At 38.0% G+C, this 23204-nt stretch overlaps 1 protein-coding gene across 2 annotated transcripts in view; it reads right to left on the bottom strand.

Moving 5' to 3' along the window:
- The window catches only part of AKAP6 (A-kinase anchoring protein 6), a 493527-nt gene that overhangs the window by 81853 nt on the left and 388470 nt on the right, over nucleotides 1–23204 (bottom strand). For both annotated transcript variants that reach the window (XM_006763650.2, XM_006763654.2), the window contains exons 10-11: nucleotides 5318–5464; nucleotides 2067–2291 (exon numbers count right to left, since the gene is read on the bottom strand). In XM_006763650.2, the coding sequence (XP_006763713.1) occupies nucleotides 2067–2291; nucleotides 5318–5464 (372 nt within the window). The remainder of the gene's footprint in view (nucleotides 1–2066; nucleotides 2292–5317; nucleotides 5465–23204) is intronic.

Raw genomic sequence — 23204 nt, 5'->3', positions numbered from 1 at the left:
ACAAAGCTAAAGCATAAAGCTAATGTTCTTTGGAAGCATCAGCTAAATTAATGCAGAACTGCTTATGTTTTCATCTATATATATAAAAGCCCAGTGACCGAACAGTGGAATGACTGGAATGACCGGTTGACCAGTCGCTATGATGTGCACTGACCCACAGGGGGCAGATGCTCAAAGCAGGAGCTTCCTCCTGGTGGTCAGTGTGCCCCCCACAATGGGAGTGCTGCTTGGCTGACCAGGATAAGCAGCTGCTGCAGGAGCAGCCGCTCAGAAGGCGGGTCCACAGCCTCTTGATTGACCATCCATTCCTCCCACCAGTGCACAAATCCATGCACTGGGCCTCTAGTTTATAATAATAGCAGATGTAAAAAAAAAGAAAAAGTTGATTTCAAATATCAATGTATGAGATCTGTGGGTAGAAAGGTAGATATAGAAATATCAATAATAACAACGTCCTGTTACTGTTTCTAATTATTATGTGACATTTTTGAGCTTATGTTAAAATATTTTGACCCCCTGCAAAGTACCATTACAAAAGTAGAAATAATAGTTTACATATGTAAACTCATTATCCTGTGAGATAAATACTAGCAGCATCCCATTTTATAGATGAAGAAACTGATGCACCAAGTGATCCTACAAGAAACATGGCCAAGATTACACAACTGGCTGGGGCCATTAACCAGTTCACTAAAGCTACAATATAGATACTATACAGAAAATAATGTTATTTCACAACATCCTGCCTACTAATGACCAGGATGCTTTATAAGGTACATGTTAAGTTCAAGCAACACAGAGGGAAATATCTGAAGATTCCACCTCCCTGTAACAGGAGTTAGTTAGGGTGAGACAAGTAGAGATGAAATAACAAATCATCTGGATATTGGCTTTTAGACAGTAAAACCCATCTGACTTGGCAAGAGGCTTTCTTCTAACTGCCAGTTTGGTCTTGCCAATTCAATGGCAGAAGAGGAGGTTTTCAACCGAAATAAGCTGTAGGTGTGAACTACAGACAGTTTGGTGGGAAGCACTGTGGTCTCACCTTTGAGGGTGCTTTCTTTGGACTATGCTGGTGAGCAAGGTGGCCCTGCCTGTCTGGCAGAGGGAAGGTGAGCCAATGCGACTATGACTGAATTCCCTAATAGATTGCTGGAAGACTGCAGGGCACAGGGTGTGAAATGAATAAAACCTGGTCCTGGAAGGCCTTGCAAAGAAACAGTTGCTTGGTCCCAAGAGATTCTTTCTTTCTTAGTTTTCCCCTTTCTCCTCTTTAAGAACTTCCATGTCACAAGATTTCTTGCTACCGAACTCATATCCTATAATCCCAAAGCTTCAGGCTGACACCACCAAGAGCCCAGGTAATGACTGCCTTATGAGAGGGTTCAAGCAGTCCAGGCCAGCATGGGCAGCAAGGGAAAACATCTGAATTTTAAACTGTTTTTGAAAAATTCTTGTGAAGACCACGGAAACAAACAGGGGGACACGCTCTTCTTCATGAACATCCATACAGTGCGCACACACACAGCTGCATTACTAGGGTTGGCATTTGTCTACGATGGAGTATGCCTATCATGTAGGAACCTCTTTTACTTGATTTCTTCCCTCCATGAGTAGTTGATGCTTTCATATGTAAAAAGTAGGTTTCCTTTTGTTAGCATTAATGGTCATCAGTTAAATCATATGCTCTTATCATATCAATGAACAGAAATATTTTAGCCACATTATTTATAGAACATTTAGGTCTGCCTTTCAAAATTATCATGTTTAGTGTTTGCCGGTCTGCTTTTAATTTATCAAAGCCGCCCCTCCACAAGCACTGCACAAAACACACCAGCAGCAGCAGAGCTCCCCCCGTCCAATGAGTATTTGATACGCTTAACGTTCATCTTTATACACACAGGCGCTGGCATATAAGAAATGTGGAGGGTGTCTATAAATTCAAGGAAACATTTAAGTGCACAGTGATACATAGATACATGGGTATAATACTTTATGTACTTGATAAATATTTCATCCCTACCATAAAGAAAGCTTTTTATCAACTCTGATTGTTTTTTTATTACCTGAAAGTATTGCAGTTGTTTCTCAGCACTCATTGTTCCTTCCTTTTCTTGTCTCAGACAGGAATTGAAGATGAAAAGCTCTGTATCTCTCAGCCACCCTTTCAGCTCTTTGATCCTGACCTCCAGCTGCCTTACCAGGCTTCCGCTTTCAGGAGAGAGCAGGTCACGTGGCCCCGACCCACGGGGCCCCGCCATTGTGTCCTGGATCTTCTCTCCTAGGGTTTTCTAATGCATCAAATTACAAACAAACACAAAAATAAAAAACACCAACAAAAGTAAAAACACAGATTAGCTTGGGTGCCAAAACCGTATCACAGTTTGGCTGGTGACACAAACCCCTGGGGAGTGTCCAGCCACACCTGCCATCTCACCACTAACATTCATTCAGATTAGCTCACTGTTCCATTTAGGATTTGAATTCTTGCAGAATGTGTGTTGTTCTGACTACCACTAGTGGCTTAAGAAGACCTCATTCACTTATAGTTTCCTTTAACAGAAAGGAGATTTGACCCAAAAGTTCACCATGGTCACTGATAAAAATTCATTTGAATTCTCATAATGCAAGTTTGTAGTAAAAAATTCTCTGCATAAAATTTTCAGGAGATAGAAGTCTGAGTTTAATCAGTGTACTAAAGAGGCCAAGAGAGGATTGTGCATGAAGAATTAAATTCCTTTTTTTGGTTTTGTTTAGTACAATTCACCAGACCATATGATGGAGGGCTATTAAGAAGGGGCAGACTCCTTGGTGCTGTTGTTCATTTTAGCTGACTTGGAAATTGTACAGCCCCACAATTTTCCCCACTTTGCATTTGTGGGTGCTAGACTTTCCAATATATGTATTAAAATCAGTCCCAATCCACGATGCTTCTTCGATTAATGACTCCGTCATGAAGGTGGAGTCAGGGAGGGCTTTTTTGTGTCGTTTTTGTGGAAAACACTCTCCTTGGAGAATCAGTAGGAGTTAATCTATATTGACGAATTAAACCTAAAAAATAACCTTTAAAATACAAATAAAATTAAGTCAACAAACATTCAACTGCTGTGTAGTGTTCTGTAAATAGCATCTTTAGGAGATCATAACAGAAAAATAACCTTTCTTGCCAACACGCTTATATTTTCATGGTGCAAATATTGATAATTTGAAGACCCTCAGTAGAATCCAGATTTAGCTATTGTTTTTATGCTGTAACAAAAGTAGCAGCAGGAGGTGAAATCAATGCCCTTGGAGGGTAGGGTCACAAAAAAGAATTTATTGCCACTTTTTTGTTCTGGAACAGTTTGCAATCATAAATTCTTCATAAACAGAATACTTCAGAGAATGGTCCGTCTTCATAAATATACGACAGAGGACATCAATTTCATTTAATTCACAATTTGTGTCAGCACAGCAGATGCCAATGCCTGCCTTGATAGGGTTGTTTAATATGCAATTGAGACAGAGTAATATGCAGCACAGGGGACAAAATTTCACAGATTAAACTGTACGCACCACTGACATTTCATTCTAATGTATTTCCATTCCACACTGTTCACCTTAGATGAAAGTAATATTAAAAACCATATCCCTCTATTTTACTATTGTTAGAAGTTAAAATCCTTGTCTTTAAATTTTTTTTCATGCCAATTAAAATGTAATCATGCCAATTAGAGTGGCAGGCCTGGTGGTGTTAGTGTGGCACAGGTTTTATTCAAACCTTCCCTCCACCCTTCTCGCTCCCTAAATCATTACACAACTCTGCATATTGTATTCAAATGGTGTTATTGTCAAAATGGCAACCATTTTTAAGGTCTCTGACTCATAAAGAATAACTAAATAGTCTGTTTTTAATGTTATGTTGATTGAAATTTTTGTCGAGAAAGCAATATACATGACATACTTTAAACAATTTTCAAAGAAAGATTATTGTTAGTTATTGATCAAATTAGAAAAAGATATAGTTCTATTTCTATATAACCAAACTATTTCTTTATCTATCAGGCACCTAAAGTTGCTGTCCTTATTTATGAAACAATGTTTTAAAATGTCCCATATTTCTCCTGTAGGAGATCAAGGAATTCTGTAGAATTTAGAAGGTTCTGATTTAAATCACCATATGACAATGTGAAAGCCATTAATTACTATTAAAAAGCAATGTAACAATAGGTCAGAGTAAAAACTTCTAACATTTTAAGTTACTTTGCACACTCGCAGAGTGTAGTGAATTTAGATGAGAAAGCGGGGATTAAACTCTCAGCTTTTTAATCACCTAGATTAAGCTCAGCAGAAACTGAGCACTGGCACTCCTCCAAGTCATCAAGGTACACGGAGAGCTTTTAATTCAAAATATTTTTGGAGCATTATTTCTTTAAAAAATAAAAAAAAAGACAGGAAATGGAAGGCATGCAAAATTAGGCTCCATAACTGACACCACCCATATTTAGCTATTATAATTAATCATTTAAGTAATTGACAAATTTAGCTTACCCTTGATTTGAAGTGAAGGCAATTTAGGAGAGAAGTTGATGAAAAAATACTGTTTAACCTCTCTCTCTCAGCTGTCTTCCACAAAAGGACAGCACTGCCTCCTGCACAGCCATCCTGGCCTCTGGCTAACGGAGCCTCTATATTGCCTTTTTGCCAGATTCTTGCATCTCAGTCTTTGGCTGAGACCCAGCCCATCATTGCGTGAAATGAATTACATGAAACTTTTTTTTTGGCTTTTGTTAAAAGGGAGCTGGAAATTGAGGCACAAAACAGAGACCAATTTAATTCTGCAATTCAGATCTGGATCAAATTTGCATCTTTGTTTTAGTGGCTTTCGCGTGACTTGAAGGTTGTAGTGACAACTGCACTTTCCACCGGAAGGGTCCAGGAAAGAGTTAAACAGTGATGTCTCTAACATGTACCTTCAGAATAAATTCTATTAACGTGCATTCAAGCATGACAGGCAGTGTATATCAGATATACTGTATTATCGTTGACTTGGTGCATACCCATAATACATGGCATATTTTACTTACTTCTTTATGTATTAAAGAACCAAAATTATTAAAATCTGAGAGGAGACAAGCTGAGAGTAAAAAAAAAAAATCAACAGAAGAGGGAAAGCAGTGTTTTTCAGCCATAATAGCATGATAGCTTGTTTGAAATGTAGGTAGTGAATTGAAAGAGAGAGATATTTGTGCCTCAAATTAGAAATCAGACAGATAGAGTACTTTACTACACAAAAAATGTACACATAGCCTACAAACAGTAATAAAAATGCAAATACCCCAAGCAGTTCCCATTTTTCATTAATTGAATCCACTTTTTCAAGGAGATCATTTGGTAGTAAAACGCCACCTTTCTTCAAAGCTTCCACCTTACTCAGCAGCTCTGTCTTTTTCAGGCCCCGGATGGACATTTCCACGCTGTATCGCTACAACAAGAAGAGAGAGGGTCTTAGGTAGTCTTTGAGCACAGCACTAGCGATGCTCATGGGGGTTAAAAGTTTTTGTTTACAAGAGTATTTGTGAGGAGACTAAACATAAATAACTTGAGTAGTGGAGGAACATTGCTGAAGATAGTTACAAATACATATATTACTCACACATACACGAACATCCAAGTTATTCATTCCATGTAGTTGACTAAGATTTATGTTTTTTTAAACTAAAGCTCACACACACATTTGATCTCCAATTTAAAATATTCTGAATAGGAAAATACATGGTCTAAGTAAAGGGAGCTAATATTCAGTTGATTTTGGTCAACATTTGGCTCCAGGGTGCTGCCCATCTGTCATTTCTGCCCCCAAAGGTACAAATAAAATGATCCCTCAAGATTGTGTGACGTCCTCCTTATCCTATAAGTTCTCTGAATTCGCAGTTAAGATTTTTGTTTTCTTTTTTTTTTTTACTTAAAAACTCTGTGTCGGCTTGGAGATGGGGTACATCTAGAGAGGAAAAAGAAAACCAGTGATTTAAGAATGGTTACAAATCGATGCTTCCTTATTGAATACTGGAAAATGTTCTCAGACATTTCAATTGACTACAGAACACTCTCCCCAACATACCTTGTAGTCCACCACACTGCCAAATGGGTCTCTCCTAAAAGATGTTTGCTACAGATAACGTAGGTGCTGCTTAATATGACAGTTACCATGGTGATTCTCTTCAAATAACTACTTGGATAACTTCATAGTCAGAAAGTCCTATATGATGAAAAGCTATAAATGACTATGGCTGTAGTTGTTAAATATATACATAAAGACATCTCTAAGAGGAAAAACTAAATTCTGGTTAAAATATTAAACAAATTCCACAATTTTAGCACATTTCAAAAATATAATGATAATCCCAAAATTTATTTCATTGAGGCATAAAGTCAGGCCACTGACAGTGTTGCTCCATTGCCCTGACTGAGCTGAGATGAGAGGTTTTATCAGATCTAATAAGAAAAGCATTTGTCTGAGCAAAGTAGCAAATCAGCAAGTTCAAAACTTGCCCAAGCAGTTGGTTGATTTTATTTACCTTGAAAACATGATATTGTGTCAGATCCCAAATTAAATACAATTGGAAACAGCTTAAAGAAAAAGAAGGTGTGAAATCCTTGTTTCGGTTAATAGATCCTCAGCATTTGCATGCAAATGTTTGCATATTTTCTGGTTCATATTTTAATCTTTCATTTGCACTAAGCATGCACATTATTTGTATTATGTAAACTTCTCCAAATGTTAGTCATTTGTGGTGCACAGAACAAAATATTTTAAATAATGTGATTGGAAGCATTTCATAGTATTAACGAATGTTGATCAGGGTGTCAGAGTATCCAAAATTACATGAATATGCATGATGAAAAAAATTAAGGTTTGCTTTAGAGCGCTTTCATCATTTGGCCTGTGATACCTGGGAAATTCTGATTGTGCTTTCTAACAGCAGACAATTACCAGGAGCACGTTACTTCAACACTTAGAAAAACCAATGTCCACTCGAGCATGCTGGACCCAACACTGAACAAGTATTCTAGAAAGCTACATAGTGTTTTATTTGTTAGAGCAACGATTGGAGGAGAGGGCAATCTGCTTTCTGTAGTCAGATACCCATCCAAAGATGATGCTGCTAACAAAGATTTACATAATAATACGGGGAACCAGCATTCCAGGCAGGCAGAAGAATCCTATTCAGATCTTTAGCTTATGCCACGTGCACTAACTGGCAGAGGGAGTGCTCCAGCTGTGTCTCCTGGGAGTGGCCTGGACTAGTTATCACATTCACCTATGACAAGCTCACCCACCACCTTTACCCCAACTTGGAACAGCTCCTACACAGCAGATCAATCAAGAAAGAAAACAGTTTAGATGTGTCCCATAAACATGACAGTCTTGTAATAATAAAACTACAAAAAGCAATTAATTTCATTTTAGACATAAAATAATTTTCTCTGTGAAATGTAGTACAAGTAGTCACTGCAACAGCTATTATAGAAGGTTATTACATTTAAAAAACAAACAAGTGTCTTATGTATGCTCTCTGTCTTTGTCACCATGTAACCTACTGTATAAACAGCCTGATGAAAGATGTGATTGATGGACAAAGCCTTCAAACTATAAAATCTAGGAGAATCCAGCTAATTGTTAGATGTATGGATAAATGGGCATGAAAGGTACTAGAATGTCCTGTAATTTAAGGTGAAAATGCTTACTATCTGAAGCACTCTGAAAGCTGAATCAGATATGATTTAGGGCCCTCAGCTGTATATGTAATGATGCCAGAAGGGTTACATTTGTGTTGATGTTGGTATGGCTTTGCTCTTCTCTCTCCGTCTCTTCAGAAGCATTAGACAGGGAGAATGAACCGCCAGCTCTCTCAGTTCTTGGTCATCCTATCAAGTAGGGCTACTTTCTCCTGTGGTGAGAAGATCATTTAATCTTCATATTAATTTCACCCACAGCAGTAAGTGAGTCAAGGCTGCCCCACTGTGTCCTGTAGTCTGTGGATGTTGTGATCTAGACTACTCTTCAATAGCCAAAAATGAGCAGCAAAGTTAAAGTTAGATGGCTTTTCTTGAGTGCTAAGGTAAATAAGCATCCAGTATTTAATTTCCCCACAGCATCTGTGCTGGGCTTCTCTGTCTAGTCAAAAATAAAATATACTCTATTGAAAGGGCATATTTACATTATTAAGTGTATTTGCTTGCCAATTTAATTTTGACTGCCGAAGCCTCCTAATAGATATGTGAATGATCTAAATTAAAGACACAGGCCACTCCCATTCCAAATGCCACTTCTGTGTGTACACAGGATATATAAAGAAAACTTTAAAAAACAGTTCCAAATAACCACAAACACTAGACTGCTGTTTTAACTAAGTACTAAAGAAGTTTTTAGAAAATTTGTACTCTGTACTTACTTTTTAAAAGCACAAATGCCAAAATTAAATTATAAAACAAAGCCAGCAAAAATGGGGATTTCTGAAGTAAATATAATTAGAAATGCATGAAGACTTGATTGAGATAACTTTTTTGACAGTTCTGCTAAAGGCTTTTTTCCCTCTTAAAACCTTTTTTTTCTTTTCTTTTTTTTTTTTTTGTTAAAAATCACATCGCAAATTCTGCCCAAATGGAGACTGGAACAATGCCTTGAAACAGTGTTAATTGTTACCATGGAAACCAGAAGAATAAGCCATTTTGAAACTGGTATAGAAGGCACACATTGAGCAACTCAAGCATTTTCCTGCCTCCCTCAATGTTAAAGAACAAGATGTCTTGTCACTGTGAGGTCAGAGAAAGAAAGCATCATGAAAGGGTTATAGATGCTCACTGTCTAGTAAATAAAAAAATAAAAAATAAACTGCACCCAGCTAATGCTGTAAGATGCTACCCAGTGAATCTTTTTGAAATAGAAAGATCATCAAAAGATGGCCAAGATTGGGGGATAGATTCCACCTAAGCAAAACTTCAGGGCTATATTATGTGAACCTTGCCCCCAAAGCTCCCTGGGAATTCTACTGTTGTAATAAAACTTCAGAAGAGGAAAGAAAAAAGGCAGCATGATGGAATTCAAAATAATGCTCTAAAAGCACACAGAGAGATTAAGACATCCATTGTAAGACTTTTGTATGGTGCTTCTGTTGGTTATGCTGAAAAGAGACCAGACATTGCTGAGTGGGGAGTGAAGTTTTGGCTACAAGAAACACAAGAATTAAACCAAAGAATTTTCTCCATTATTAGAACAGGGCTGTCAGATTCGGTGTCTTCCGGATTTGAGTATTTACATCTTATAGTATATTTTAACTGGGCTTTATGTGACTTTATATCAGGAAGCGTTAAAGCAAAGAAAGTGATCTAGTTATTACAGTGACAGATATAATAATGAAGATACTTGACTATCTTTCCCAGTACAAAATAATACCGCAAACACCTATATATTCAACGGAATCCCATAAGCACACAATGGATAGATAGATAGGCAGACAGACTGAGAAAATAAAATGTATTTTGGTCTATCAACTAGAAAGCATATGCTAGGAACACACCAAAACACCAAACTACTGGCAAAATTATGTGTCAAAAAATAGGCATTTTTGCACAAAATGCAGGGATGTCTCTGTCTATGACTCTGACATTGTGTGTTCTGGCTAGTGTTTGCCCTCCGCATGTGAGGCTCCATGGTGGCCCCTCACAAGCCCATGCCTAATGCCATTCAGTGGTGAACAAAGAGTCTTTTTATAGGAAAGTCCAGACCCACAGCTCAGCTGTAATGCCGAGTGCGGGATCTGCTTTGCAGCAGCTCCCGTGCTGCCCCCTTTTTCAGAGCACAGTCCTGCGCTTACCCTGCAAGTGCTGCTTCCCGGGAGCTCACCTCCCAACACTTCGGGAAGGTGTTCAAGCCTGAAGAAGAGGGTTCAAGCCCAAGACAAATAATTGTCCTTATTTCTTGCAAACTCCTTGTGTTTCACCATTAGCGATTTAGGGCGAATAATTGCAGAGAGAAATTATAGAGACTCCTACAATTGTCCTTGTAAATTAATAATAGGCTTTCTTGATTGGGATAAATTTGCTGCTGAGCCTTTGGAAAAATTAAAAAGTGCAATGTCATTTAAAATTGCCAGAACTCGCACAGCAAATTACATCTGAGGTTAAGAATTGAGTTTTCCCCCCTCTTCTAGCTTATTCCATTTGCATGATCTGGAAATCACATTACATTGGCCATGTATTGTTAATTGGACATAGATTGCATTATCTTTAATATAAATCAAACTACAAATATTAAAATGAATTGCAAATTCCCTAATAGAAGATCATAAAACAATCTTTCTAAAAGTATCTCCCATTAATAATTTAATTCCAATTATATCACTCAGAAAACTTAAGTAGGAAACCTGGCAACTTATTTCTCCAATCATTTATTTTACATAACAAATACCCAACGCTTTTAAAATAAATACCCAGCACAGAATTCATTGTTATAAAACAAAAATAAAAACACCAATAACTGCAAACTTCTCATGCTGACTTTGTGCAAAATACTGCATAAATCACCAAAGCTTTCCTGTCTTGTCCCTTCTCTACCCAAGTCAAGAGCAAGAAAAAAAGTGTCCTAAACAGGGGGTTTACTAAGTTTAAGAACTATTGTAATTATACTCTTTAAAATTATAAAATTGATTAGTATTCTTCTATTTATGTTTTAAAAGGCTCTCTGGTTCCTTTGATTTTTTTCTATAAATTTGAGATATTTCTGAAGCCTTTGCATGGCCTTTAATGAGTTTATATTAAATATTTAATACTGTTTAGAGCATACCCACTACTACCCAAAACAGTTATATTCCCAGCAGTCCCACTGTTTCAGGCAGAGGACTTGATTGATCCTCCTAGCCTGAATTGAGGAGAATGAAAAGGAGCAGTTGGAAAATAGCTGCAATCATTTAATGCAGATGACCTCTGACAGCCTCACAGCTCTTCTATCTGAACAGAAATTTGCATGGGGTCTCTGTGCAGAGGAACAATGTAACCTAAATGGTAGACAATCTTTATTCTAATGAAGTGGGTGTCAAGGTCAATGTAAAACTGCAATGATAAATGGTGCACCACTAGGCAAGAGAAGTTGCATAGGCATTGTAGTGCTTTCACATTAATTGAAGACTGAAATGCACTGCATGAAAAGCACAAGCCCCTCTTTTCACCATAATGTGCTAATACGCCAATGCAGAGATGATTTCTTCAAGATGCTTGCTGTTGACACATGTCTTATTGCAAAAATAACGCAAATACGAAATTATGGTACAAAATGGGCATTTTTAGAATTTAGCTTTCTCCTGGAATAGAATTACAAAAATCTAAATAAGACTTCCCCAAACAACATCCTGACACCTAATGTAATTCCTTTGATCCCCTCTTCTTTTCTTTTTAGACCTGTCTTTAATTAGTTTCAAGCAAGCAACCTTTTAGAGAACTCTTTGCTGGATACTCACATACTGAACTGAGGAAAGGAGAATGATCCACATGTTATTTTCCCCCTCACTTCTAAGTTTTCTGTTTAGTCTGTAGTTAAGATCTTCAGGTATTGTAATGAAAAGCTTATGTTTGTTAAAGAAAATAACTATTTTCTAGTGCAAGAACTAAAAACTATAGTTCGCCATTGCCAAAATAATGGCAAAGCAACAATTACATCATTACTTCAGTTGTTCTAGCAATTGGGGGCAGACGATATTTTTCATTATATAAAAATAAGGATAGTAAGCTGCTTTAAAAAATCCTGATCTACTTAAGCCTTGTAAAGGGGACATTGTTTGCTAATACACTCATTAGCAACCAACCATTTTCACTTCATCAATTAAACAGGAAATGGAGTTGCACCATTAGTTTCACAATTTGCTAAAACACTGATAAGAGCATATTACTAACCATTTGAGAAACATTTCCAGGCTCAAGGTATTATATATGATAAACTTGATGCATTTTTATGATGACTTTTAAAATTTATTCCGGTAAACTCTGTGATGTAGCTACCTTTTCAAATATAAGCTTTTTGCTACAAATAGACTTTAATAACAGAATTACAGGTATACTAGTCAGGAATGGTAGGTATCTTGGTCTGTAATCCTGGTGACTGACTATATGCTATTGATATGATTTACTATAAAATAGATGATATTTGTAATTTGCAACTCTGATGTAAAAACAAACTGTCTCAAATAGAAATCAACATTCCTGAAATGGTAATTCAGAGAAAAAAATCTCAACTCGAAGGGAGATAGTGAAAAAGAAAAAAAAGTTACTGATGAAACTGTTTAAAAAACTGTACAGCTTCATCTGTGTGTGATTTGTCAGGTCTGAAGCTTTGACGTGCCCAAGGGGCAGACCCCAGCGGGGAGTAGGCTGCCGAGCTAAATAGCTGTGAAAGAAGTCTTAATGTAGGATGGAATTCAAACTAACCTTGACATGACCTCAGGAAAAATATGCAAAAAGTAAAATGAATGCACTCTGCAAGATACATCCTAATTTTGTGGTGGAGCTGGTTAGTTTTACAAACATAACTGAGACCTTAAAAGAAAAACAGAAAGCTAGTAAAAGGGGAAAACTTTGAATTCAGGCAAAAATGTAAGCAGGCATGATGTGTTACTGTGAAGGCATGTGAACCATTTGGAAAGAATCCAAATAAAAACCCACACCGAACAATATTATTGTCAGCCTGTCTATTCAGGAAAATTGTTGGGTTTTTTTTTAGGTTGAATATAAATGACACAAAGCCAAGATTACATCATTGCATTACAAAGTCTGTGTGGCTTTTAGCTGAACAAGTCCCATGGATCTGTTGGTTTAGGACAGTAATTCAGTAAGGAGGTTTTAATGTGTTATTTTTCCTCCAGGGTCAATGAAAAATAGAGGAATTTAAGCAGGAAATATCAAGGGTGCTCTCTAGTCTAGTTCTTGCTTTTGATCTGTATTTGCTAAGCCAAACTCAAATTTCAGTTGATGCACTGAGTCTTGATTTGACTTCATTGTAAATTTTGCATGTTTTGGAGTGATCAACTTAGGAGGCAGGCATTCATTGTAACTCCCTGGCCAAGAACTGGCTAACTCATTGGATATATGGAAATTTTAATTGAGTGTCAACTTGTGTAAAAATTCAATCCTATTACCTTCTCAATGCAATTTTGTAGCAATGCCAGTTATTTACTACACTACTAACCAGATTTTAAACATAATTAAATTGCTTAGAACATACACCCAAAATCTAATGACTTAAATCCCTACAGCAAAGATGTGAATTTCTGGACCCGGTATATGTGCTTCTATTAGATTTTCATAAGCCTAAAGTGAGTAGAAATACTCAATCATTTAGAAGCACAGAAGTACACGGAGTTCTGCTGAGAACCTGTTGAACAAATATAAAGATCACTGCTTAATGGCTATGCTATGCCAAGGGCTTCTCTCTGGTCTAGTCTTAATCAATATTTTTATTAGTGACATACATAAGTAAAATATGAATACAGCATGTTGATCAGAATGCCAGATTATTCTAAAGTCACTGATCAATAAAGAATAATATTTTAGCTCAGAGATCATAAACTCAAAGATCTACTGGTATTGGTATACCAGTAAACTGGCTGGAGGGTGGGAGGAGCCCTGGTTTGTAGTGTTTGCTGATTTCCCAGGTGGAAATACTCCCACCATAGCAGGTTCCGAGTTACCAAGATTCCAAGCTACCAATAGTTGCTATTACTGGCAAAATTCTTGAATATTTAGTAATCAGCTCTCAAAAGCAAGCATTAGCCAGCTCCAGCACCCCACTACCTAGAGGCTAATGTAAAGTAGTTGAACAGAGCATAGATATGATGTCTTCAATCTTTCATCTTCAAACTATTGCTATTGTCATGGAAAAAGACAACTATTTTTTCTACTACAAAAATAAATAAATGTAATGATTACCAACATTTGATCCCAGTGAAGGGGAAATAAGCGGAAGAAGTATGGACTGTTGAGGATAAGAAAATTTAATTTTCATCTAAATGGGGCAACCACTAACTCTGCTGACTAGAACTGGAAACAGTTATGAACAGAATCAATGACTGTTCCCTCCTCACCCTCCCACTCCCCCCCCCCCAAAAAAAAAATACAAAACTGCATAAAGAATGGCTTCAATTATCTTTAGGTTCAATGAACAGACAGTGAAAGGTAAACGTAAAAAAAAAAGAAAGAAATATGATTGGGAGCTTGAATGAGACAAACATAATAGGGTCAAAAATAAGAACGGTAATAGGTAGATCAGCTTGGCTATGGCTTACTAGACCCAAACCTGCAGTCCTGGTTCTGATTGGGTTCCATTTTCCAAGGGGGAGCTAGACCATGGATCAAATGTACAAAGGAGAGCACTCATGGGCGGGAGGAGATTCAACACCTCTCCGAGGAGCAAGCTGTGAAGGAAGCTGAGGTAGTCAGCAAAGGGGTAAATACGAGTTGAAGATGAGAGAAGAAAAGAAAGGCAATGTTAGCAGACTTTAAATGTGTAGAGGACTTTTACACCGAAAATATTAACCTGTTTTATCTGACCTCAGAGGTCAGGCATAGGATCAACAACTGAATATAAGAATGTAGCTTGGGCAACAGTGAATTCCCATTCACCAGCAGTGTTTAGGCAGAGACCAGAAGTCAACCTGGTTGGGTATTTTATGGGTTTATGAGGCATTGAATTAGGATTGGCCTAGAACCCTGGTCGACAAACTGCGGCTTGCAAGCCACATGCGGCTCTTTGGCCCCCTGAATGTGGCTCTTCCACAAAATACCACGTGTGGGCGCGCACATACAGTGCGATTGAAACTTCGTGGCCCGTGCGCAGAAGTCGGTATTTTGTGGGAGAGCCACACTCAAGGGGCCAAAGAGCCGCATGTGGCTCGCAATGCCGCAGTTTGCCCACCACTGGGAACGAGTCTAAAGTTCTCTGCTTCAGAGAGTTGAGCTTCTTTGGGCCCACATTCACCATAACAAGCACATAATTATGTGTGAAATAAATGCCAAGACCAAAACACACAAAGTTAAGGAGAAGCTGTCTCTTGCTGGAAGAAGAGACTCAGATATAAGATTCTCATGCAGAGAAACCTAAGAGAACAACAATGGAGCAAAGACACAACCGTGTAAAATGTAAGCTATATAATCTAAACTCAAGATAGGACACAGAGAAAGAAAAGAAAAGCCAAGGTTAACTGAAACTCTTTAAATCATCTTTAATCTGTCCTACTTTAGATAAATATTTCATTGAATTTGGGGTATTAAATGAAACCTTTTGGATTCTTTTTTTGATAAATACTTTATAGGAAACTTCCAATTTAGAATTCATGTAGTTCAGTCTATATTTCAACATGATACTTCATGTAGATTTTTTTTTTAAGATGTAAGCTTCACAAATGCTACTCTCAAAATTTTTCTGCTATCAACATAGAACTTTTGCTCACAGATATCTAAGAAATGTGTTATAACCCTTCCTGCCAGCAGTGTGGGCATAATGGCAATTTCTTCATGCTATGAGACTCCATGGTTGTGCTGTATTATGTCAAAATCTGCACATCTCAATGGTTTTTCTGTGCATTCCAATGCACTTCAGTGACGATGTGCATCATTGCCATAATATATCATGACTGTTCTAATTACGATTTCATTATGATGCACCATATCTGAGCTGTTGTAATGTCATGTCAGCACATAGTAAGAATAGCTATGCAATTATATGATATCTGTTAGAGTATGCAATGTAGAATGGAAAAAAAGACATGAGAAGCAGCAATTAATGTAACAAAACTCAGTTTTCTCCTTTAAAAAGTTTCCTGTTTAAAAGTACTATCACTTCTCTTGTTTTCCATCTCCCAAGATAAACAAATGCCTCCAAAAACATTTATTTTTGTTTACTTGGATATTACTATATAATTTAATGGATTTTTGAGAATAAAGAAAAATAAGAAAAAAAAGGGAGATCTCTGACTTCATCTGTTCTCCATGCCACAAAAGAAGGAGATTCACCTAATCCAGCGATTCTCAACCTGTGGGTCGCGACCCCTTTGGGGGTCAAACGACCCTTTCACAGGGGTCGCCTAAGACCATCGGAAAACACATATATATAATTACATATTGTTTTTGTGGTTAATCACTATGCTTTAATTATGTTCAATTTGTAACTGAAAGGGCGAGGACTGCGCCCTCCGTCTTGCCCTGGGTCCTCCATTTTTGGGCAGGGCTTCTTCTCGGAAGAGGCCTCTGCTGGCCACACTGTGCCAGGAGAGTTTTTAAAACATGACTATTTAGTCAGGGACACTGACCTCTTTTCCCCAAATTGTCAAATAAAATAATAACAACAGCCAACACAATAGCTACCTGGTGAGAATGAATCAAAATTATATCTTTATTTTTGTCATATTGGCAAACAATATATTGTTTGGTGTGCCACACAATTTTAGCAATTAGTTTATGCATGCAGTGAGATGAAAAGTATTGAAAGTCACTGAGATAAAGCATAATACCATATTCACTTCCCTAAATTATGACCATAAATATTCACTTGCCTTTAGTCTAGCTGCCAAAATATAGCCAAATATCTATAAAAATAGCAATCTTGTTATTTTTCATAAATTTGAAGAAAAGGCTTTCAAAGGATGAGGGCTATGCCTTTTTCTTTGGTCACCATGGAGTAGGTTGAAGATTTGAGGTCTTCATAAAACACTAAGTCAATGAATAGCTTCTCAAACTAAGTGAGACAGGGACTGCTACTTGTTGTTTTATTATAAAATCATAAAAGAATTTATACATAAAAGCTTACCCATATCTCTATAGCTGAATTACAGAACTGTTCAATGCAAGTATTTATAATAGAAATGCTGATGAAGCCTGAACTATGGATGTATATGATTGTGCAGCAGCAGCCATCTCAAATACAGATATATTTTTAGCATTAGGAGGCACCAAGTTTGTTTAAATCTAGACTTTTTTTTTTTACAATTGCAAGTAATGTTAATAGCACACTGTAAATGTTAAGGCTAAGTGTGCAATGTCAAAATAGATTGAATCTCTCTGAAAATTGAAAATTCAGGCTTTTCAAACGTAATCCAGATGTTTGGCTTTTATTCAGATTTCAAGAAAGAAGGAACTAATATGATATAAAATTCATACATGCATATTTCATTAGTGCCTTTTGTATCGCTGAATTAAACATTCTGAAACGTGCTTTTCCCAAATCACATAGAGTTTTAAATCAAAGCAGTTGCCAAGATGTTGCGCACCTCAAAAATAATGCCAAATTAATTTCGTAAGGAAGAGACTATATATTTCTTAAGTTAATTCTGTTGGTAATGTTTCTTCAAAGAGAATATTTTGCTTTCTCTTTGAGGATGACAAGAAAAATGAGAGGTAGAGCACTGTAGCCATTGCAGTTTATCAAAAAGATATTGCTGCAGAACATGGTCACTGTGGAAACCTATGAGAATCAGTGGATTCAATGACAGCTGGAAGCACTAGCCCCCCTATTGTCATCATCAAAAACTACCTTTTCAAGTTTCGTGCAAATGGTCATTCCTTGGGGACTGTGGACTTCAGCACTGAGAAGGATATCAGAACTCAACATGTGATAGTAGGTGTTAAGACAGAGCCAATCAAAGCATACCCACGGTTGTCTGCTCCCAAAACACAATGGAAATGCCATCATACATTTATGCATTTGTAGGGTGTTTTTAAATTTTCAAAAGGTTTTCATATCTACAACCTTAATAGATTCATTATGCCATGAGTTTTTCTTGGTGATTACCCAAATCCCTGTCTAGTAAAGTGCTTGATACTGTAGGCCATTTTTTGAGGGTATTCTGGTGTCTTCACATCAGATGAGGATGAATGTGGTTTCAGAATTAGATTAATGGTATGCTCCTACAACGGATTGCTTAAGGTCAGGGGCCATGTGCTGTTCACCCTTCATCCACTTTAACATAGCATTATGGCTTAGACTTAGAAGGTAGTTGGGAAATATTTATTCATTTGAATTCTCCCAAAAGAAAGACCAGAGGAGTGTGTATCAGATATACAACTATATGCCGGGAATAGTTTTAGTACACAGAAATGAGTAGTATGTGACTGCCTTCTTTATCTTAGAATTTTATTCTCAGTTGATGAAAATATCAATATGGAAGTATTACTCTCAATTTTTACATAGAAAGAATGAACAAAGTTAATTGTTTTCCATGGCCAGAAATGGTTAACATAAGAAAAGCTTCTATAAAATGTATCAAAGAAAAGAGGAAGGTGACAGCAGCTCTTTAAATATTTCAGGACACCTTTTATGAGTTCAGTGTTTTCTCACAGCAATAACATTGGATCAGAATGCAAGAAGCTGGGTCTGATTTCCAACTCCAACACCAGTCTGCTATGGACTTTAAAACCTTTCTGTTCCAGCCTCTCTTTTTTTCTTTCCCCTTTGGGGTACATGTTCATATTTACCAGAGAAAGATTTTAAGAAAATAAATTTTAGAGGTTTCAGGCTTTAAGCACTGTTTGTTACTCCAACCTCAGAAAGCCTGTCATTTCAATGGATTGTTCTCTTTTTTGTTCTCCTACGGCAAGCCCATAGGGAAAGTTAGTATTATCATTTCTGTCTAACAGATTAAAAATTGATACATAGAAACTAAGTGACTTGCCCAAGGTCAGTAAGATAGTACTAAAACCCAGAAATGAACTTTTCGGGAGGAATTTCAGTTTAGTTTGTTAGGCCATGCTGTTGTTCTAAAAAAAAACCCAAAAAACCTTTAGATATCAGTACAGAAGTCTGAGAAAATCGGTGGCCTCTGGGAGTATAATAAATAAGATCAAGAGTGCCATTCAAAATGACTCTGGAGTGGTCAAAACACACTTAAAAAACCCCACTCTGTGGCTTCAGTGGTGTATACTCATCCTCCAGACCTCAGGAGATTTTTAATAGCTTGAGGTTGAGGCTAAAAGAGCTGATAGAAGAGTCCTCACTCATAGTGATACCTGTCATCCAGAAGAACAACAGCCCACAGTTTAAAGAAGCTTTAGGGTTAAGGTGAAAATATATTAGTATTAACTAAGACTATAAAGAGCAAGTCTGAGTTATGATAACTGCTTTTGAGCACACTTTTCAAGCGATGTAAGGGAGTTTGCTACAATCATTCAAGAAAGTGTATGAGAAGAGCTTCATTAAAGAGGAGCGTGTGTGTGTGTGTGTGTGTGTGTGTGTGTGTGTGTGTGTTTCCAAAATAAGGAAGAGGAAGAAGTGAAAATGTAGGTAACAAAATGAAGGGAATGCATAGAGAGATGGAGAGAAAGTAATCCTATATAATAAAAGGGTAATATGCAAATTGACCCTAACAGCAAAACGACTGGGAATGACTGGTCACTATGATACACACTGGCCACCAGGGGGCAGACACTCAATGCAGGAGCTGCCCCCTGGTGGTCAGTGCATGCCCACAGGGGGAGCCCTGCCTAGCCACAAGCCAGGCTGATGGCTGCAACCACAGGGGTGGTGGCAGGAGCCTCTCTGCCTCCTCAGCAGCACTAAGGATGTCCCACTGCAGCTTAGACCTGCTCCCCACTGGCAAGTAGACACCCCCCAAGGGCTCACGGGCTGCCAGAGTGATGTCTAACTGCCAGCTTACGCCTGATCACCTGGGGAGCAGGCCTCAGCCAGCAGGTGGACATTCCTCGAGGGGTCCCAGACTGTGAGAGGGCATAGGCCGGGCTGAGGGACCCCCCCACCCCGAGTGCACAAATTTTTGTGCACTGGTCCTCTGTTAAGTAAATAAAGGAAATTGCAAGGGTTTAACCAGATATGGGAAACCATATCTAGTCTACAGAAAATAAATCACAAAAATTATGTAAAAATAAAGACTATTGAAGAAGAGGAAGGAAATCATACCTATAGAGGTCTTCAGTTAATGACATTCCTGAAATAATGAAATGAGAGAATATCATAATGATGACTTAAAAATTTGCATCAGGGTTGCAAAAATTTACTAAGAGGAATGAAAAGAGGCAGAAGAACCAGGATGTGGCCATTTAACATAGCTTACAGCAAAAACGACAAAAATAGGTACTAATACTTTGACTTCCTAGATTTTCCCTAAGCATCACTGATAGAGAGCCATTCATTGTACACCATCTTCCCTTTGACCGCTACCTCTGCCTCTCCTCTATGGGTGGCTTGCTCAAGATCTAAGAGAAGTCATTTCATATTTCTGTGGTCATCTGATCCATAACATAGTGACAATGATATACTCACCACTTATCCACCACAGAACTATATATATATAAAACCCTAATATGCAAATAGACCAAACTGTGAGACAATCGAACAATCAAACAACCAGTTGCTATGACATGCACTGACTACCAGGGGGTGCATATGGAACATGGCGGGCGTCTGCAGCAAGCGGCAGAGCACAGAACATGGCATGCATTAGCTGTGGTGGTATGGTGGAGCAGGGGGTGCCACACCAAGGCAGGGTGTGGGTCACTGTCATTGGAGCGAGCCTCTGGTGGTTACTGAAAATTCTTTGCTCCCATGCGCCATGGTCCCGCCGGGCACTCGCACCTGCTCCTGGCGCCGACCATGCTTGCATCCATTGCCGGCACCAGAGCTGCTGCTCACACCTGCTGCCTGCGCCTGGCGCTGGTCCCGATCACCCTGAGGGCTTCTTCACCTCCCCTTGCTCCTGGGGGGGCAATCAGGGCAGCAGCTGCTGCTCGCACCCGCTGACCATGCTGGCCCCGCTTGCACTCGCTGCTGGCGCCAGCCCCAATTGCTCCACACCATCAGCGAGTGGGAGCGGTGGCAGTGGGAGTGGGGATGCTGGCAGACTGGGGGCTACGGTGGGAGGGGCCGGTCAGGGGTGCGAAGGCTGGGCTGAGACCCACCCCTGTGTCCACAGCAGCCTTGCAGCCCACAGTTCCTTTCAAGGTGCACGAATTCGTGCACTGGCCCCTAATATTTTAATAAGTAATTAGATCATGTATGTACAAGGTTTCTGATCTCTATATAAATGCACCATTTTTTTTAAAAAAGTCTTCAATTTTCAAACACTTGACTTTCATAATAAAATATTTTGGTCTTTTATTAATTTGCAGGTAAGCCTGGAAATTTCCCCCTTGTTTTTATTATCTATCTTAGAAGTAAGGTATTGTAACCAAGTAAAATAAATCACATCTGAGTGGAGCCACTAGAAAGGTAAACAATATATGTGTTGCCATGGACACAGACAATAGTGTGGTGGAGGCCTAGGAGGGGCAGGTGTGGGTGGAGGGGGTCAATGGAAAAAACAAAAACAAAGGGGACATCTGTAATTCTCTCAACAATAAAGATAAATGTAAAAAAACCAAAGTTCTACAGAGAAGAAAACAGTAGACATACATATAATACATATTATATACAGGTATATTTTTCCATCTTTTAGAAAATTTATCAAGTAGGTGCTATTTTCTCCACCCTTAACAAAGGGAGAAAGGAACATATTGGTATTACCTGGTAATACTAATAATTATATCTCAAAACTTATATACACATAACCATTTAATCACTAAGTTTTATAAACATGATGACAGAAAAGGATTCATGCTAAAACATTGTAATCTGTGAACCGATGAGATTGGCAAAATAACTAACTAAATAAATAAATAAAAATTTTAAAAATGAAATTGAAAATACATGCCTGGAATCAGCTTGCCCATTTTAAAACTTTGCTTGCATTGTTTACTTAGCTGCACAATTCTCTGTGCCTTAATTGCTCATCTGGGGATCACAGTAAGACTTCTTTCACTGAACACGTGGATGAAAGCCATTAGGATTTGCCATTGCTTTTCTACTCTTCCCCCAGTGCGTCTTCCTTGGTAAACTCCTAGGAGCATGTCGAACTAATTCCCAGATCTGAGGGTTTTCCCCCATGCTGCATTCTTTTACAATTCTATTTCCATTCTACTTATTTATATCTATGTAGCAAGATCCAATTAAAATCTCATTTCTTCTATGAAGATGTTCTAAGAAGACCAGCAGTTATTTTCTTGTACTACACAATGTGATCTTTGCTATCATTTCATGTTTTGGTTTTTTTCTAAATGAATTATGTTACTTAAGGAAAAAGATAACCTTCCTTTTATTTTGTTCTCTAAAACTCATAGTAATACCTAACAAATGCTCATTGTCTCATCTTCATAGTCACTAATGCCAGACAGAATCATCCCTTACTCTTTCTTACTTCTGAAGCAAAGATTGAATCATTAGGCCATTAACCCTTTGTACGCCATAAGCATCTATAGACGCAAGCAAGATAAAAGCATCTTTGGACACGTGGCAGTTAACTGGTTAATTCCTGATATATGTGTCAGGGCAGATGGACACACATAATTTTAAAAAATAGGTAAGAAAAGAGAACTAAGGTAGGGAATGTCCCTGTGTTTAGGCACACAGGAAGTGATGAGAATTTTATACATTATTAGTTGGGTTTGATAGTAATTAGTGCAGTTTGCGAAGTGGAAAAAGCTTGCAGTCAATTTCCCCAGACATATATGAATCTGCCTTTAACCAGATAGCTCCCAGAGAAGCAGCCCCAGAGGGAACTGGGAATCAGTGTGATTGCCTGTCATCAGTCTCCCGGGTAGACTTTGAATTCAAAGGTAAGCCTGTTCCTCACCAAAATACCCGAGAGACCTTTATGGTCTTTTCCTCCTAGACGGCTAAAGACCTTTAGCCGTATTTGCCATGACATCCAATGTGACAATTCAAATAGAAGCCAGTGAGGTATACATACTGCAACACAAGCAGAAGGTAAGCACAGGTTGTCCATATGATATGAAATGACTGCTTTTTGATGGAAGTGTAAGTGACTATATCTGTTCGATGCTGTAAAGAAATGTGAGGAGCATTTGGCAATTCTGCCTAAAGAAAAAAAGGCAGGAAAATTAAAATGTGTGTGAAATAAGATGTTGCAGAGAAAGCTGAACTCCCCTGACAGATTCAGCAAAAGACACTGTTGAGAATTCAAATGAATAGTCATCTACCTCTGAATCAAAGTAAAACGGAAAAGAAAGGGTTTAAAAGGGCTCACCAGATACATATTTAGAACTACTACCTAAAATGAACCAAAAACAACGTGGCATTTAGAAATTACCTACTTTTTATGGCAGTTTTCCAAATA

The sequence above is a fragment of the Myotis davidii genome, unplaced genomic scaffold, assembly GCF_000327345.1.
Source record: "Myotis davidii unplaced genomic scaffold, ASM32734v1 scaffold116, whole genome shotgun sequence".
NCBI lineage: Eukaryota > Metazoa > Chordata > Mammalia > Chiroptera > Vespertilionidae > Myotis > Myotis davidii.
Note: the sequence above shows the minus strand (reverse complement) of the source record. Positions and strands in the feature narration are given on the sequence as shown.